General features: G+C 41.2%; 1 protein-coding gene across 2 annotated transcripts in view; it reads left to right on the forward strand.

The window, feature by feature from the left end:
- Window positions 1–18575, forward strand: part of UNC13C (unc-13 homolog C) — a 391633-nt gene that overhangs the window by 161302 nt on the left and 211756 nt on the right. For both annotated transcript variants that reach the window (XM_030578419.1, XM_030578418.1), the window contains exons 10-12: window positions 7875–8044; window positions 10412–10527; window positions 12639–12802. In XM_030578419.1, coding sequence (XP_030434279.1) covers window positions 7875–8044; window positions 10412–10527; window positions 12639–12802 — 450 coding nt within the window. The remainder of the gene's footprint in view (window positions 1–7874; window positions 8045–10411; window positions 10528–12638; window positions 12803–18575) is intronic.

The raw sequence follows: 18575 nt of genomic DNA on the forward strand, positions 1-18575 counted from the left end.
CTTTGAAAATTTGTGGCAATCAGGAGAGGTCCCGGATGATTGGAAAAAGACAAATATAGTGCCCATATTTTAAAAAGAGAAGAAAGAGAACCCAGGGAACTACAGACCCGTCAGCGTCACTTCAGTCCCCGGCAAAATCGTGGAGCAGATCCTCAAGGGATCCGTTTGAAGCACTTGGAGGAGAGGAAGGTGATCAGAACAATCAACATGGATTCACCAAGGGCAAGTTATGTCTGACCAACCTAATTACCTTCTATGATGAGTTAACTGGTTCTGTGGATATGGGGAAAGAGGTGGGTGTGATATACCTTTACTTTAGCAAAGCTTTTAATACGGATGGTCTCCCAAAGTATTCTTACCAGCAAGTTAAAAAAGTATGGATTGGATGAATGGACTATAAGGTGGTGTAGTGAGGCGGTGTGGCTCCCCTCCTCCCCAGGGAGGGCTGAGCACAGTCAATCACCCCCCAGGGTGGAACCGCTAGGAGGAAGTCCTGCCCCTCAAAGGGTCAGGTGGTGACCCGGAAGGATAAAAGCCGGGCCCCAGCCCTCAGTCAGGGCCTGGCCGCCGGCAGGAGCAGACCTGCCCGCTGACCCTCCTCACCGGGAAGCCACTGAGGCCCGAGGCCGGTGGGAGCTACCCCGCAGTCGCTACGACGGGGAGCTGCCGGAGCTGCCCTGCAGTCGCTACGATGAGGAGCTGTCAGAACTACCCCGTCCCTACTACGGCCCTGAGGAGCCACTAGACCAGACCTGGCCCGCCGTCCCGGCGGTATTCCCGGACCTACCGCCCTGTCCTGACTGGGAGGAACCTATGGTGCTGGAAGCCCCAGCGGACCAGGTCGAAACCAGGGGGGAGACTGGAAGTAGCCCGGGGGCAGCTGACTACAGTCAGGCTGCAGAAGGCCCTGTGCCCATGTCAGTGTGTTTCGGTCAGGACCTCCCCACTGACCGCCACTAGCGGCGTCAGCCGCTACTAGGGCCCCGGGCTGGAACGCAGAGGAGTGGGTGGGCCTGCGTTCCCCCTGCCACCCGTAACCAGGTGGCAGACTCCCCCTCTTCCCGCCTAGTGTCACTGCTCTGCCCTGCTCCAAAGGCCAGAGCTAACTGAATTGTGTTTAGTGCCCCACCCGAACCAAGAGCTGGGCCCCCTTTGACTTTGCCACTGCTCTGCCCTGCTCCAAAGGCCAGAGCTAACTGATACTGTGTTTGTTGGTGCCCTGCCCTACCCAAGGGCTGGGTCCCTATTGACTTTGCCACTGCTCTGCCCTGCCCCAAAGGGCCAAAGCTGATAACTGTTACTGTGTTTGTTGGTGCCCGCCTGACCCAAGGGCCGGGCCCCTATTATTTAATCGTGTCACTGTTCGGTCCCGCACACAGGGCCCGAACCGCCGGAGCGGACTGCGGTCCCGAGGGCAGAGGCCCTCGGACGACGAGACGAGGCTGGTGTGGCTCCCCTCCTCCCCAGGGAGGGTTGAGCCCCGGCAACCCCTCGTCCACAGGTGGATATAAAGCTGGCTAGATTGTTGTGCTCAATGGGTAGTGATCAACGTCTTGGGGCTTGTCTACATCAGAAAGTTGCAGCGCTGGTGAGGGAGTTACAGCGCTGCAACTTAGGAGGTGTACACATCTGCAGGGCACCACCAGCGCTGCAACTCCCTGTTTGCAGCGCTGGCCGTACTCCCGTTTTGTCTCGGGTGTAGAGGATCCAGCGCTGGTGATCCAGCGCTGGTAATCCAATGTAGACACTTACCAGCGCTTTTCTTGACCTCCGTGGAAGGAGGAAGCCTCTGGTAATCAAGCTGGTCTCCTTTCCCGGTTTGCTCTCTCGTTCCCGGAACCCCGAGCAAGCAGGTCTCCTTCCCTGCGGTTTGCAGGGTGGTTCGGGGAACGCGAGAGCAAACCGCGGCGAAGCTGGTCTCCTTTCCCGGTTTGCTCTCGTGTTCCCGGAACCCCCCTTGAAGCCGCCCAACAGCGCTGCAGTGTGGCCACATCTAACACCACTTGCAGCGCTGGTTGCTGTAAGTGTGGCCACTCTGCAGCGCTGGCCCTATACAGCTGTACTAATACAGCTGTAACAACCAGCGCTGCAAAATTTTAGATGTAGACATGGCCTTGATGTCTAGTTGACCGTCTGTATCAAGCATAGTGCCCAGGTGTTGGTCCTGGGGCCGGTTTTGTTCAACATCTTTATCAATGATCTGGATGATGGGATTAATTGCACCCTTAGCAAGTTTGCACATGACACTAAACTTGGGGGGAGAGGAGGAGGGTCTGTGGGGAGCTTGCTTCTTGATAATGAGCTTAGAGACACTGGAGGGTGTTGGAAGAGAGCATGTTGGATATACAATATAAGAAAATACAATAGAGTTGAGGCAGTGTAGGTTACATTAAGTTTACATAAATATTACATAAGTATGTTTACTTATTATAAATGTTGTTAATCCAAATCTGCACTTTGAACTCACAAAAAAGGAGTAATGGGACCATTATGAATTCATGTAAAGCACTTTGTAAGTGTGAGAGTGCAGTAGAGTACCCCTCTTCTGTTGAAGAATTATGAAAACTTGCATGTACCATTTAGTATCTGAATATACTGCAACCTTTTCAGCTTTGGAATGTAGCTGTTCCCGGAATCTTTATGCACTAAATAGCAATTCACTTCTTAGCCTCCTCACGCTGTACTTTGCCCCACGTTCATCTTTTCTTACTAGAGAGTGGCTGGAGGAAGAACGCTTCTGTAAGGGGCAAATTTTATCCTCAGAGTCAGGATAAGCTGGGCACTAGACAGGTAAGTGAGGTAGGCAGGAGGGGGGAATCCTCCTCCCCCCCACACACACAAGGACGCATATGTAGGTTACTGTAGTTCAGTGACTACAGTGGCATATGTAGTCCGTGGCATAAGATGCTTGAAAGGATTCATGAAGTGGCACAGCCTTCATAATCTCAGTGGTAAATCTCCCCATAATCTTACTGCCTCCCCATGGAGCTGTGCACCTACTATTCAGCCTCCTGGGATCCTATCCCTTCTTCCACTGCAGAACCACACTGGTTTTGCTGCCTGGAGAGCCCCCATCCATGTGGAAGAGGGGCTGGATCTGGGGCTAAGGGCTCAGACATGATGATGGTATAAATGCCTAGATAGTAATGTGTCTCACTACAACACACTAAACAAAGGTCCAGAAGAGAAAAGGATACTTTTTGTGGAGTTAGGAAGTTCTCATGTGTCAAAGTTAGAATCAGGACTCACAATTTGTCAGACCACTCTGTTTATTAGTGCAGCGCTCTGCCAATAACATTCAGAATATGTGACTGGCCATGCAAGGCCCAAACAGTCTTATTTATACAGATAAAAGAGCAGGAATTAGACAAAGGGACAAAGAAATCAAAACAGTAAAATTCACCTGGGGCACAGCATGCATATCCTATTTCCTTACTAACTGTTATGGATCTAAGGCTAATTCTTCACCAATTGCCCTTAAACGGTGCAATTGTTCTATGTTAATGTCTGTATTCCTGACACCTGGTTGCAACATTCCAACAACTTTGCTTAAAGGTACAGACAACATTTCTTTAATCCTTTGTATTCTTACTATATAATTCATTCTACTTTTACACATGTAAGTTTAGCTTTAACCCCCATTGAAAAAGACACGAGATAACAAGCCAGGAACACATCTAGAAGAAGTGGCTCTACCTGACCCACCCATTACTAGGAGGTGCATTTGATATATTGCAATTTATCAGTATTTACCTTAACTTCCAATGAGAATTGTGCTTTGGTTCCTTCGAAATCTTGTGGAGTAATTAACCTTCAAGAATGAAAAAATGTGTTATACAAATATAAGCCCCAAACTTTAGTCCAAAAAGTCTTTGCTTACACTGTGATTCAAGTAAGCAGGGACCTGATCCTGCTGTCCCACCAAAATTGCACCCAGTGGGCAGATCATAGTTGCACTCCTCTGAAGCTGAGTTCAAGGCTGGTCTCCCAGCTTCAAGAGCATCCTCAGTGCTGTTCTTAGTTATACTAGCTGCAAGCAGCTCCAAGGGAGCCAGAACTACATGAGGATTGGTGTCACACTGGAATGTCACAGTCATATTCCCTTTCCTTTGACACGCCATCTTTCCCCGGCTACACCAGCAGCTCACATGATCCTCCTGGGGTGTAATCCATCTCTATGAGCATCAAACCAAAGTTTATATAACTGTAATACTTTCTTAATGCAATACCAAACTCTTGACACCAATCCAAAAATGGAGTCCTTGAAAAATGCCAAGAGAGAAGGAAAGATCTTTCAATTGCCATTGCAAGCTACCTTATTGTAGGACTTAAAAGTTGGAGAATGCTTTAACTCTCATTTTAGTTACTTCACCAGGATCCAGTCCTGGAGACACTTACACATATAAGTCACTTTTATCACATGAATAGTCATGCTGAGGCCAACACATCTTAATGGTTACCCTGAGGATTGGGTCCTATGATTTTAGATTGTGCAGTCTAATTAGTTGAATGGCCGTGCTCAAGGCCGTGTTGGCTTTCTTCAGAAAAAGAGAGCAGATAATTAACGCATACTGAAGTACAATCTACGGGAAGCTGGTTTTGTTTATTTATTGACCTAGATTTACCACAAGCTCCCATATCTTTTGAAAAGCACCTCTCCTATCACAGCAGTTATGATGTAGTTCCTTAGAGCAACCAATGAGGAAATATTCTTCAGGCTTTTTAGATTCATTCTGAAGACAAATAGACTTTTTAGCTACTCAGCCACACAAATCAAACACTAAAATAACCATACAATGTTTTATCTTTCTTTTCTTTCCTCAGTTAAATTAATCCTTGAATGCAGCTACAGAGGAGTGATGATATTTTGGGTATATCAGTCAAATGCAAACAGCTGATTATGCTGGCTTTCACATGCAGATGTGAGCTGAAATGCTTTATTAGCCTTATTAGTTAAAGTGCATTGCTAGGCTGGATACTTCACTGATAGGAATAGGAGGGAGCAGAATCTGTAGAAAATGGAGAGAGGGCTTCAGAATGGGGAAAGCTTGAGGGAAACTCTTTAGTCCTTTGGGATCAGGACTCCACAGCCAGTGAGGAGAAGGGATTCTAAGCAAGGGGCCGCAGGTTCTGCCTCTTTATTGTATTCTCTTCTCTGAGCCTGGTTGATATCGGAATGGGAATTAGCACTCCTCCAGGAGAGTAAGATATGGCAGTAAATTAGGAAGCAGGAAAATAAAAGAATAATTCTCTTTCATCTTTACCATGGCCTTGTTTGAGTTTTATGTCTCTCGAACTGTAATGTCTATGAAAATGTTCTCATTTAGTTTGCACTGTGTATACAATACGGGACTGTACGCTATAAATGCAATTTGGGGACTTTGTCCATGATGCTAGGCAATATTTTAGAAAACACTGGAGTGAATTATTATTATTTGTTAATTATCAAAGCCCTATACATTTTAAAAATTTGGCAGTTAGTCTAGCACAAGCATTTTTGTGATACCCAAACAACTGCTACAATGAAGCAAAGTAAAAGATGGGTGTGCCATATTTACTTATCAATTGGCTCTGACGGCAATAACTCTTACCACTTAAAGTGTTTACAGTGGCAAAGGTCATTAACAACCATAATTACTGCCTTTTTGGAACACTCCTGTGAAATGCCAGTTGGGAGGTAAGTACTCATATGACCACATTGTAATGCTCTGTACCTCGGGGGAACACCCTACACCCCCATGTTCATCCTTATAAAATGATGGTGTGGTATTCAATGCAACATTTGTCATGTTGAGTGTCTTTGGATGGCTTATGAGGCGCTGAGCATTGTTGTTATAGTAATGTTATAGTAACTGTTGTTACAGTAATGTTATAGGTTGTAATTTCGTATATATGGTTATGAGGCTAAAAATATGTCCTCCTGGCTTAAAACAAGCCCAGGCAAAACTCTCTAGGAAAGGAGGGGCAGTTCACACCTCATCAGGGCATGTATGGGACAAACTCAGCCCAGCTTCACAGGAACAAAGGACACTGGCCTAGGCATCAACAAAGGATCTGTTGGACTCTCCAGTGAGTCACTCCCATTCCCTTGGTCAGCCAGGGACTACGATGAGGTAATGCTCACCTGACTCTGAAGTGGGGGGCAAAGCCAAGAGGCAAGGAAGAACATGATAAAGGGAGAGACATTTGCCATGCTCTTCCTTTCTCTTCACTTTCATCTACAGACATCACCACGAAGCGACTGAAGCGCTGATCAAAGGGGAGAGCCTGGCTGAAGGCCATCCAGCCAGCCTGTGGTGAGAAGCATCTAAGTTTGAAAGAGCACTGCAAGTGTTAAGATCAGCTTAGAATGTATTTTGCTTTTATTTCATTTGATCAAATCTGACTTGTGTTGACTTATAATCACTTAAAATCTATCTTTATAGTTAATAAATCTGTTTATTCTACCTGAAGCAGTGCATTTGGTTTGAAGCATGTCAGAGACTCTCCTTGTGATAACAAGCCTGGTGCATATCAATATCTTTGTTAAATTGATGAATTCATATAAACTTGGAGCATCCAGTGGGCATAACTGTACACTGCAAGATGGAGGTTCCTAGGGTTATATTTGGGACCGGAGGTATGGGCTGGTGTCATTCAGTTTACACAATCCATGCAGCAACTGGCCAAAAGTGCCCACTCACGTAGCTGGGAGCAGCTTACATACCAGAAGCTGTTCATGAACATCCCGGGTAAGGCTGGCTCCCAGAGTCGAGGATTGGAGTGACCTGGCAGATTGCCGGTTCAGATAACACCAGGGGAACATCACACATGTTAATACTGGAGAAACGGAGACACTCTGTCAGTTAGTGATAGAGCTGGGATTGGAACTCAGACTAGAAATCTGCAGCCATTCTCATGCTTACTCCAGCAGACCATGCTAAAGATACCGGCTTATTATTGAATTAAGACCCGTTTTGCAGGTTAAATAAAACTAAGGTAACATTTTAAAACTTTTTTTGTAGAGTTACAGAATGATTTAGCTCTGAAATAATGTAATTGCTTCTACAAATAATGGAAAGCAAGCATCAGTCTAGCTAGAGTGTCCTAAAAGTGAGCTTGCCTATAAACTGACACTGCAGCTTGCTCGTGGTTCTGCAGATTTCCTATATCTGAGGATTCCTACTGATGGCATTAAAAAGCCAACACTGAGTAATAGTTGGCTACACAGTGGTTATATGAATAAGAAGTAACTGTCAACCTGATGGGCTTTACTACAGGAGCTGATGGGAGGAAATCTCTGCAAAGTTTCCTTTCTGAGTTTTCTGTCCTGTCATTGCATCAAGACAGTATGGAGTCTGCCTCTTCTCTCTCACGTAATATACTGTGGGGCACTTCTCTTCTCTCCCACCGCTCCCTCATATCCCTCAAATTTCTTAGAATCTCAGCAGTGACCAGAAGGTCCATGAGAGGCCATGTACATCTACATGGAATCTTTGTGCCTCTACAACAGTTCCAGGCCCCTGTGGTTCTTCTGGCCCTCCACTTTGGCAGCATGGGTCTAATGGAGCTGTTCTGCCAGGGTCTTTTCCTATAGAGGGGGATCTTCACCAGTGGTGTGGTGTCCAAAAATTAGTTGTGTTTTGAAGGCTACTGCTGTTTGTTTTCCCTTCCTTCATAATTATCCTTCCCTACCATCGATTGTCTCTTGTTTTATATTGTGAGCTCTTTGGGGCAGGGATTGTCTTTCTTGTTTTGTGTTTCAATGGGGTATTGGTCAATGACTGAGGTTTCTAGCACTATGATAATAAAATTAATAAATAATAAACAGTAATTCACAAGTCTGTTTGGGAAGATGTATCATGGCCTGTATCTTGTTGTGTGTTGTTTTACAGTGAATGCCATAATTCCACAGACAGAATAAAAGTAAGAGTCTGGGATGAAGATGATGACATTAAATCCAGAGTAAAGCAACATTTCAAAAAGGAATCAGATGACTTTCTGGGACAAACAATCATTGAAGTGAGAACACTAAGCGGAGAAATGGATGTATGGTACAACTTAGGTATTAATCATTTTCTATCACTTAAAATTAGTTTAGAAAAAATCTCAAGATGTATAGTGTTGTGAACTTCGTAATGAATATTTGTTGTATGAAAATAATACTCCCCTTAATATATAAAAAGTATACTCAGTTTGGATTCCAGGTTCAAAAGGGTGGAATTAGACCATACTTTTGAGTCAAATTTTAGAGATATAATTGTCCAACTATGCCAAAAGAAGGACAGGAGATATCTGCTATGATTTTATTCAGGTTGCAACTTTACTATTAAATGCCTGGGACTACCCAGAAGATAAAAGTATACAGTGCGGGTAACTCCATGTTCATTCAATATCTACCTGGAGGCTTCTGCCAAACTCCTTCTTAATATATAAAATTATACTCAGTTTTGGATTCCAGGTTCAGGTCAAGGTGGAATTAGGTCTCACTTTTGAGTCAGACTTAAGAGAAATAAAACTTTGTTTAAAGATTGAATAGCAGGCCTACTATTAAAGGAATTCCTACTCCAAAAGACAAATTTTTGATTTAATTCAAAATGAGATTTTTTCAAAGGATTTGGTAGATAGCTTTGCTACCGCTATCAGGACAGTATAAATAAATACCTCATATCACTTTATTCACACCTCATTGTATGTGAAATGAATCTACAAAGAGCCGCAGAAAAACATATGGAATAATTTGCTTACTCAATATCAAATAATAATCATAATCATGTTATCATTTAATATATGTTTATGTATAGTCCTAGGCCTAATTTTCCTTTGACATTTCACTTGTGCTATTCTGTTATCATTGGACTCTCTTCTCATTTATCTCCATGTAACAGAGATGAGAATGAGGCCCATGATTACAAACAATGTGCCAATTTATATTTGTTCAAATAATTAATGTTTGGAAGTAGATTTTAGCTTACTTAAAGATAAGCATGCAATATTGCTTTTTTTCTGGAAGCAAGTTTGTACCCACTAGATGTGCTGTAACTCAAGTGCTACTCTCCTCTATTTGTTTGATAATATAAATATGATAACAACGTTTTGTTTAGATTGCCCGCTCTGCAAAAGGTAAAGTATGTAACAGGGAGTTTGCCAAAGTTGGAACATGTGTTTTCTGGGAAAAATCTTTATCACACGATGTAATACCCTTATTTCTCCACCGTTCTACTTAATGTTTCATTAGCCATTGAAATATATGGACACGTAAAGAAAAATGTTTGATTCTTTGCAGCAGATTAAACAAATCTTTTAGCCATATGTTTTTATATTTGTACACAGAGTAATTTTTTAATAAGATCAACAAGTCATTATCATCCTGAAAGATTTCCTTAGTATCTTTCAATTGATAAAGCTGATACAATAATATAAAGCGATTGACAAAACTGATGCCTCAAAAATTGTTGCTTAACTGATTTGATTGGAAGCAATTTAATGTTGAAAATACATACCCTTATTGTATAACTGGAGAAAAGAAAGAAAAAGTATAGACTGCAAAGCTTTTAACTATCTTCTACAATAAATGTTATAGATGGCTCCTGATAATTGTAATATCTTAAAAAGGAGGCTAGTATATGTCATTCTAGTTCATGCACACACACATTTTTTGGGGGATGGAGGGGGAAGTTTCAAAAAAGAAATGCATCAGTAAGAATGCCAAATTCTTACTCCTTATACCTTTCCCTTTATTCATGATTCATTTCACTGTGCTGTACAAAAGATTTATTTAAAAAAAAAAGTCATGCTTGTTAAATCAGATTACACTGCTTGAATGGACTGGAATAATAATAGGTGAAATCAAAGAACAGCTGTCAGCATTAGAAGTAGTAGTAACTACATAGACTAATATAGATGGCTTCATGCAAGTTCTCCAGATGTTTTCTTCAGTATGATTCAGCCCCAGTTGAGGTATCACGTCTATGCACGGAACTTGGTGTTTTCCCTCAGGCATGGATGCCTTTGAGGCTGTTGGTGAAGAGGGCAATACCCGTGGGATAGCACCAATAGTAATAATAAAATAGTAAATAAGAAATAGGAGAATTAACTCATTTCCTTTAAAAGAAAGTAGTACACACATTTGTGTACAACCTATTTTGAGTTTGTTTGGGTGACAAATTATGGGAGATTTGTTACTTCTATTGTACTCCATAGCCTGGACCATATGGGAGCTCAGGTTTGCAAAAATGTCAAGAATGATATTACATTAGAAATTCCTAACTCTGGAAATCAATATATGTTGTGCTTAACAGCTGGACTTTGGGGACATAGATAACATTACAGCATTTGGACCAAAACAATTTTTAGAACTGCAGTAGTGTTTTTCTGTTTTGACAAAATGTATTCTTGGTAAAAATTAACAATTTTTTTTCTGTTTCTTCAGAAAAACGAACAGATAAATCAGCTGTCTCTGGTGCCATCAGGTTGAAAATCAATGTTGAAATAAAAGGAGAGGAGAAAGTTGCTCCATACCATGTGCAATATACATATTTACATGAGGTATGTTGGTGAAGTTTGTTCATGTACAAGATCATTTTGCTACATAGAAATTAGATAAATAGAGAATATAGGGCTATGAAGACTAGAACAATGATACATTTAGTTTCACTGCAACAGGTTTTTCAGTTCAAACTCTTGGAATATGTATCAGTGATTGAATCTCATGACCAGATTCAAAGTCATCGTATCCAAGGAAGAGAGACTGATATGCTACTACATCAGCAGATTGGTCTTGCCAAATGATCAGAAAGTAGAAAGAGGTGAAATGGCCACGTGACTTTCTAAGCTTTGCTTCCGCAGTTCTCTACCCTCAACATTTTAAATGTCAGTCACACGCTTGCTAATGTTATCAAGAATACTAGGATTGTATTTATTTATTTTTAAATTATAAAAATAAATAAATAAATAAAACCACCTCTAGAATGCATATGCTCCCACATTATCCATGGGAGACATAAGAAATCCGTGATGTAATGTTTAGGATAGTTGACACACAGGCCATAGCAATCCATAGGGAGCAGTATTTACCCTCCTGGGGCCTGACTGGTCAGTTTTTTCTCAGTCAGATTTCCAGTTAGTTTCATTTGGACTTTGTCTACAATAGAAGTCCAGGATCAAACTGTGTTGTCAGAGCTTTACATGGAATTAGGAAAGCATCTAATAAAATCTGAAAACAATATGGCATGACAGGAGGAAAAAAAAGTAATATTTTAACTACTGATTTGGGTGGCTTATTTCTAATTTTAGACCCTTAGGAGGACTTTTATGTGACTGGGAATAAATAATATGAAAGATAGGGGGTGGGAGAGCAAGGGAGACTCTTCATTCTCTGTGTTGAACAAAGGACAATATCTGTATTATCTATGTATGTCCCGGCCTTCAATTCATTGAAGGGTGCCTTACAGTGTACAGCAGCACTAGCAGATGAGCATTAATATGTCTGCAATAGTTCTGCAATGTCCCAGAAATATAATAATATGAGGCCAGGCAGAAGAATTCCTGGGAATGATGGTGAGAAACAAGCAGCCCCAAGAGTAGGCGACCTTTGACATAAATTAAAAGAAAATTCATCACAAATAAAAGCAGCAGCTACTTGAGATCATCTCTGTGTCTGTTAATTCCTGTTTGTGTCAGACTGGATTTAATTTTTATCCCCAAAGCACAAGAAAATAGATAAACTTTGTATGGGCATGCTATGAAAGTTACAGTACTAAAGCTCTAAAGAGTATCTACAAAATTGTCTCTAGGGTATAATTGCATTGGGCACCTGTTTTCATGCATAGTGTGTATCTAAGTTGTATAGGGCCCAGATCAGCTTCACTTTGAAGTGAATGGTGGAACTCCATTAACATCAGTGGTGCAGGATCATTCTCTACATGGTTATGGACTGGGCTAAAGAGAATTGGTTGTGTAAAGGTAAAATGGAGATCTCAGAGTTGTTGGTAGTCTTTTGTCATTGAAAATATCCAGGAAACCAAATTCAACAGTCCTGGTTTTTGGATTTGTTTGTAGATAAACCAGGCAATCTGAGAAAAACAAATTCTCTCTCATTGCATGCAAATTAAATGATAGCTCTTGCTGTGAAGGTTGCTAAACCCTAATCCTTGCTGTGTCCCTTATTCTTTGAGTAATTTCTTAGATATTCTTAACAAATTGCCTATAACTCAGAATTTTTAAATCATGAAACTTGAAATTAATTGGTTAAAAATCCATTTCAAGCTGCTGGACAGTTCAGTGAGCATTATAACATAATGTTATAATTCGTTAACAAGGGCACATAAGACAAAAGAGAAACTTCCTGCACTGTTTTGTACAGCATTAGAATTGTCTCTGTCGGCAATGGTTAACTGAAATGACCTTATGTCAAGGAGATAGATCAGGTTGCTGAATCACTAGCCTGCACTGGCAGAGCTCCATTTAAAATGTATTTTTAAAGCTTTAGTCTTTCCTCTCCAAGTGATGGTTAGTTTGGTATTAGTAATTGCAGAGGCAAACAAAATTTGAAATTAATGAATACGCTGAAAAATATTTTATAATATAGAATATTCTTACATAATGCCACATAGATATTGAAATTTCCTATTAATTTGAAAAAACTCTCTTACCTTTAGAACCTATTCCATTATTTGACTGAAGTTAAATCTAATGGTAGTGTAAAAATCCCTGAAGTGAGAGGAGATGAAGCCTGGAAGGTATACTTTGATGCTGCTGCACAAGAAATTGTAGATGAATTTGCAATGCGTTATGGAATTGAATATATTTATCAAGCTATGACGTAAGTATATCATTTCTAATTTTTTAAAAAATCTATCAGAGGGGAGTGAAGAATTCAAAAGCTTCATCCTTGTTTCTTCTTTTCAAATGCAATCCTGATAAAAAAAAAGTCTGTCTCTTAAATCTTTTTCTCAAAGAATACTCAGAGTGAAGTACTTCACAGTTAGTAGTAGAATGTGAAAGTGTTTTATTAGTTATTATTTTTATCCGCAGAGTATACTTACCAATAGACCATCATAATCTCTGTGGGCCAGCCCCAGAGCCAACTGAGGTCAGTGGAAAGACTCTGATTTTCATCATTTGACTTTGGCTCAGTCTAAATTATTTTTGGATTAATCAATAAATCAGTAGCTGTAGTGATAAAACATCAGTCCCAGAAGTACAGAAAACTTAATGATGATGTCACTAATACAATAGTACAAGTTCACAATTTTATATATGTTGCTTTTATGTTATATATATATATATATATATATATATATATATATATATATATATATAGAAAATATAAATAAATATAAAAGGTATGCTGACCACAACTTCTAAAACTTGTAGGTGATTTGTAGTCTGCACTAGATAATCTAAATTGTAATACCCTCTGGTCACTTTAGAACAGAGCCCCTTACTTAAGGGGCTTTGTGTCTGGAGCTTAAAGGAGAATAATTCTCCATTATCTACAGTATATATGCCCAGTGGAAAATCTGTCAGTATAAAAGGACCAAATTCCGCTTTCAACCATGCTCATGGAAATCCAGATTAATATTATTAAATTCACTGACACTACAAAAGTAGCTGTTATAGATTTTTTTTAATTATTATTGTTCAGGGCATGTATCTTATTTCCACCATTTCTTGACAGTATATTTTAAAAACAAATTATCTTCTCTTATAATGCTAAGGCACATAAACCCCAACATTTTTCCTCACAGGATTTAAAGGCACCGTCTATTGCAATGGTTATTTCTTTTATTTACTGCAGCTTATTGTTAAATATTGTACTGGATCTCTATCTGCAAGGTAGAAGGGCATTTTTGTATTTATATGCACTTGTTTAGTGCAATTCCTCCAAGGATCTCAAAGCACATTGGACAAATGAATTAGTTAAAGTTTGCAATTCCCTCTGGTATTTTTAAATCAATACTCCGTGTAGGGAAACTCATGCACAGGGTGTGCATACATAGAACCTAAACCTCAGATTCCCAGTTCCCTGCTCTAACCATTAGATGCATTTACACTGTCTCCTTTATCTTTCCATTAACTTTGTACATCGGTACATCTTGCTTAAAGAGATGAATTATTACTTAATGTCCTATTATAATTTTATAGCTAGATTTATTTCTATTGTACAATGTTCCCATAAATGATTTAGGACCAAGTCATTTAAAGAGAAATGACATTTATTTTATAGTATAAAACAATGCAGTGCATGGTGCCTACTGCCTTCACTTCCTTGATGAAAACAAAAACAGTACTGGTTTCTACTCCATGATAATCTCATGAGAGTTAAGGCCTGGGCATGGGATGCCTTTCTCAGAAAAAAAACAGGTCTGATTCTCTGTCACAAAGTTCCCATCTAACTATCCCTGGGGTTTGATGGGTTATCTCACTGGGGGATAAACGTGCATCACTCAGAGACCTTTCGCTGAAAAATGTCTTTACTGATTTTTTTTTTTTTTGTATTTTACTTCATGATGACTAGATAAAAAAAATCTATTGTAAAGTTTGAGAGTACTGTCATTTTTCCACAGTGTCGTTTAAATCTAACTATTTCTGGATTTCGAATATGATGTAAGATAGGGTTGTATGTTTGGTTCTTTTGGATTAAGGTTTTCATTTAGTAGTAGTAAAAATAGACAGATTAATTTTTCATGTAAAGAGGAAACTGCAATTTTTGATTGGTAAATAATGTAACAGCCTGATTTTCATCATAAAAAAAAGGAAGAGAAAGAGAACTGAACGGATACTGCAACACATTTTCTATGAATCTTCATTCACTTTATTTTTTATGAATTGGCTTAGATTGGTTTGTCTCCTTTTTGTGTTTGCCATCTACAAATATTCTATGAACTGATTTTGTCAGGAATTCCAAACTAGAAATTGTAAAGCAAATATTGTAGAATATTGCAGAATGTGAATTTCAAATTCATAATCACAAGTAATTTTACCCGAAACTGGGGACTAAGAATTATGATCATCCAGTCAGGGAAAAGAAGCCTATCATGACGTATTACATTTTAAATTTTGTGTGCTCACAGTGAATGGCTCATATATAAGTTACAAACCAAGTATTGTTTGTTTAAGTAATTGGAAGTAATTAATTTTGAATAACAAACATGTTCACAAACCTGTGGACAATTTGTGAATAAAAAACTGATAATTTATCAAGTAAATTTTGTGTAGTGAATTATTCAGCCAAATCTAGTGGGCAACTCATAAGAGTATGTACACTCATACAGCTCAAGAAAGCATCTTGGTAAAAATACTGAAGTTCTACTGCAGGGAGTTTTCTTTCAGAGTGATCATCAATTGGCTTTGCTTGTGTTTATAAAAAGACATCTTTTTTGTGGAGTATCTTTAAGAGAAATTTTGCAGTTTCTTGCTTTGGAGAATTGAGTGATCAGAATAAAGAGCAGATCCCATGTGGTAAATATATCTCCAGTCTAAAAGAAAAGCAATTTTCCAGTGTACAACAGAAAGAGAATTTGAATGTAATTACTTGGCTCAGAGGAACACTTTGTAAGCATTTGACACACCAAGCTCTGGTTTGCAGACTCTGTCCATTTCACATCTTTTGTTAAAATTCACAAAAAGCACAACAACTGGCACTGATTAATACCTTTGTTGTTGTTCTCTTCAGAGAGGTTAAGTGGCCATGGAGGCCCTTTCATCCTTAGACCTGATCCTTCCAGGAAAGGTCTGCGGTTAGGGTTTCCAGGTGTCCGTTTTTTTACCAGAACGCCTGGTCGAAAAGGGACCCTGCTGGCTCCCGTCAGCACTGCTGACTGATCTGTTAAAAGTCCAGTCGGCAGTGCTGCAGGTCTAAGGCTGGGAACCATAGCCAATGGGAGCTGGGGGGCAGTGTCTGAGGGCAAAAGCAGTGTGCAGAGCTTCTTGCCCCTCCTCCCTCAGCCCAGGAGCCGGACCTGCTGCTGGCCACTTCCGGGGCTCAGCATGGTGCCAGGACAGGAAGGGAGCCTGCCTTAACCCCGCTGCACTGCTGACCGGGAGCTGACTGAGATAAGCCCGTGCCCCAACCCCAAGCCCAAGCCCCTGCCCCAGCCCTGAGCCCTCCCCAAACCCAGAGCCCCCTCCTGCACCGCAAATCCCTCATCCCTGGCCCCACCCTAGAGCCCACACCCCTGGCCCCAATCCCTCACCCCCTCCCACACCCAAACCCCCTGCCGCAATCCGCAGCCCCCTCCCGCACTGCGAATCCCTTGGTCCCACACCCCAACCTGGAGCTCCCTCCTGCACCCAAATCCCCTTATCCCCAGCCCCACCTCTCTCATCCCCACCCCCAGCCAGAGCCCTCAACCCATCCTGCACCCCAACCCTCTTCCCCAGCCCAATGAAAGTGAGTGAGGGTGGGCGAGAGCAAGCCACCAAGGGAGGGGGAATGTAGCGAGCAGGAGTGGAGCCTTGGGGAAGGCACAGGGCTAGAATGTTTGGTTTTGTGCAATTAGAAAGTTGGTAACCCTATCTGAGGTACAATGGCTGGGGATGGAGCAGTGGGAAGAGGCTTGCAAAGCCACTGCTGGTGCAATAGCTGTTCTGTATGTCAGTCATGAATTCCTGTCTCCAGAGCTGCAGCTCTGCAATTCCTCCAGCTACACTTCCTTCACCATAACCATCCCTTCCTGTATTGAGCTACTGGTTCTTTGAGTGACTATACACATGGATTCTACTCCTCTTGGCTGTGCATGCACTCTGTGTGTGCAAGACCAGATTCTTTTGGCCTATAGTATCAGTTGGGGCTGCATCTGCAGCCTAGGGGTATGTCCACAGTCCACACCACTGAAAGAAGCGTGCAGTATATAGAGAACATACGTGCAGTCAGATAGAACAGAAGCAGTACATGGAGAGGAAGACATTTGGGGCAATGGAGAGAGACTGACAAAGAAGGGGGGCAGTAATGAAGGAAAGCACCTAGATACATTGAAAAGGGTTAAATTTTCCACTGGTCCCCCATTCTGAGGATCTGTATTACATATTGTAGTATGGGGATGTATGCTGCAAACTTGAAGGAGAATCATGTGAGTGAGGCTGGGAAACTTACAATTAAAGTGGTAACAAAATAGAGAAGATGCTTCTGTCTTCTTCCCCAGTCCAGTCTCATTTCTTTCCCTTTAAAAGAAATAGCCAAACCAGGGGCAAATACCCTGATGCTGAAATTATGTATTTGGAGGCCTGGGCATGTTCTATAGCAGAGTCAAGTACAATAAGCCTTGCATCTTCTCTTCTCACTAGCAAGTGTCAGCATGGACAGCCCCTAACTCTCCTATCTCAACAACATAATTCTCATTCCAGCAGTGTAATTTCCATTTGCTGTATCACTTCTTTTGCCTGCTAGTCTTTACTGAATGTGGCTGCATTGCAGGAAGCACACCAATCACCCACTAAGGTCATTTTCTTCTATAGCTTTTGCTTCATTTAGGTGTGCTCGTTAATTAGCCTGTCCTGCATGTGACTCTGTCAGCTTCAGCGGCTGATGAGATTCATTCTAGCATGAAGAGTAGAAGAGTCACAGGCCCTGCAGATTGGTTGTGATCTTACATTGTTTTAGGGCAGCAATAAATAAAGACAGTGGGCCTGGTTTTCAGTGATTCTGAGCAATCATACTCCAAATGAAGTCAGTGGGATTTCATTGCCTCTGAAAATCAGGCCCCAGGTCAGTTTTGGCTATAGATGCAGTAGCACCATGCCACCCACTGAGCAACTGAGAGTTTCCTTAGCTTTCTACCTGATCCAGCTCTCATTCAAGTCAACAGAAATGTTGCTGTTCACTTCAGAGAAAGTAGAATCAGATCCTTAGATCACAGGCTCTTCTTTCCAGGGCTTTAGGGGGAATTCACCCCTGTGTTTTGGCCACAAAGATACACCAAGAAAAATAGCTGAAAGCAGACTGCAAGCCACACTCCTGATGTAGGGAGTCTCTTTGACAGACTCCTAGTCTCCAGAACAGGTGATACACCATGTGTGTGGGGCGGGGGGGGTGGTGCTCCCAGAGTAGGCCAGGATGGTGAAGGGAGACATGTTGGGAACAGGGAACAGTCATTCCTATGCTCCAGCTATTCCTCAGCTGCTGACAGGACCATAGAAAGGACATACCATGGCAGCTGGGTGCTGGGGTGCCCTAACCAACTCCAGGAGTAAGCTGGACCCTAGCAGCTTTAGGATCAGGAAGCTACAAACTGCATTTCCTTATTCCTTGGATCGGCATGAGGTTTCTTCTGTGGAATATAAGATCAAGAGAGTAGACCAGGACCTTTATTCCCCATCTACTTGGGATGCTTAGGCTCCACTTCTCAAATCATATTTACTACAGTGCTAGTACACTTAGTCACCTATTTGTCTTGCAGTTTTGTGTGAAAAAAGAAAAATGTCATCTAATAACACTTAGAAAGGCAATAGAAGAAATTTTATATTTTCAAATGATTTTCCTTATATTCATGTTCTAAAACCCTGCAATATAAGACTATTATTGCAGATCTACTGCTGCTGAAAATATACCACTAAGCTCCCTCATTAACAGCAATTTAAATGTTACATACTTA

Source organism: Gopherus evgoodei, chromosome 10 (genome assembly GCF_007399415.2).
Source record: "Gopherus evgoodei ecotype Sinaloan lineage chromosome 10, rGopEvg1_v1.p, whole genome shotgun sequence".
In the NCBI taxonomy this organism is placed as follows: Eukaryota; Metazoa; Chordata; order Testudines; family Testudinidae; genus Gopherus; species Gopherus evgoodei.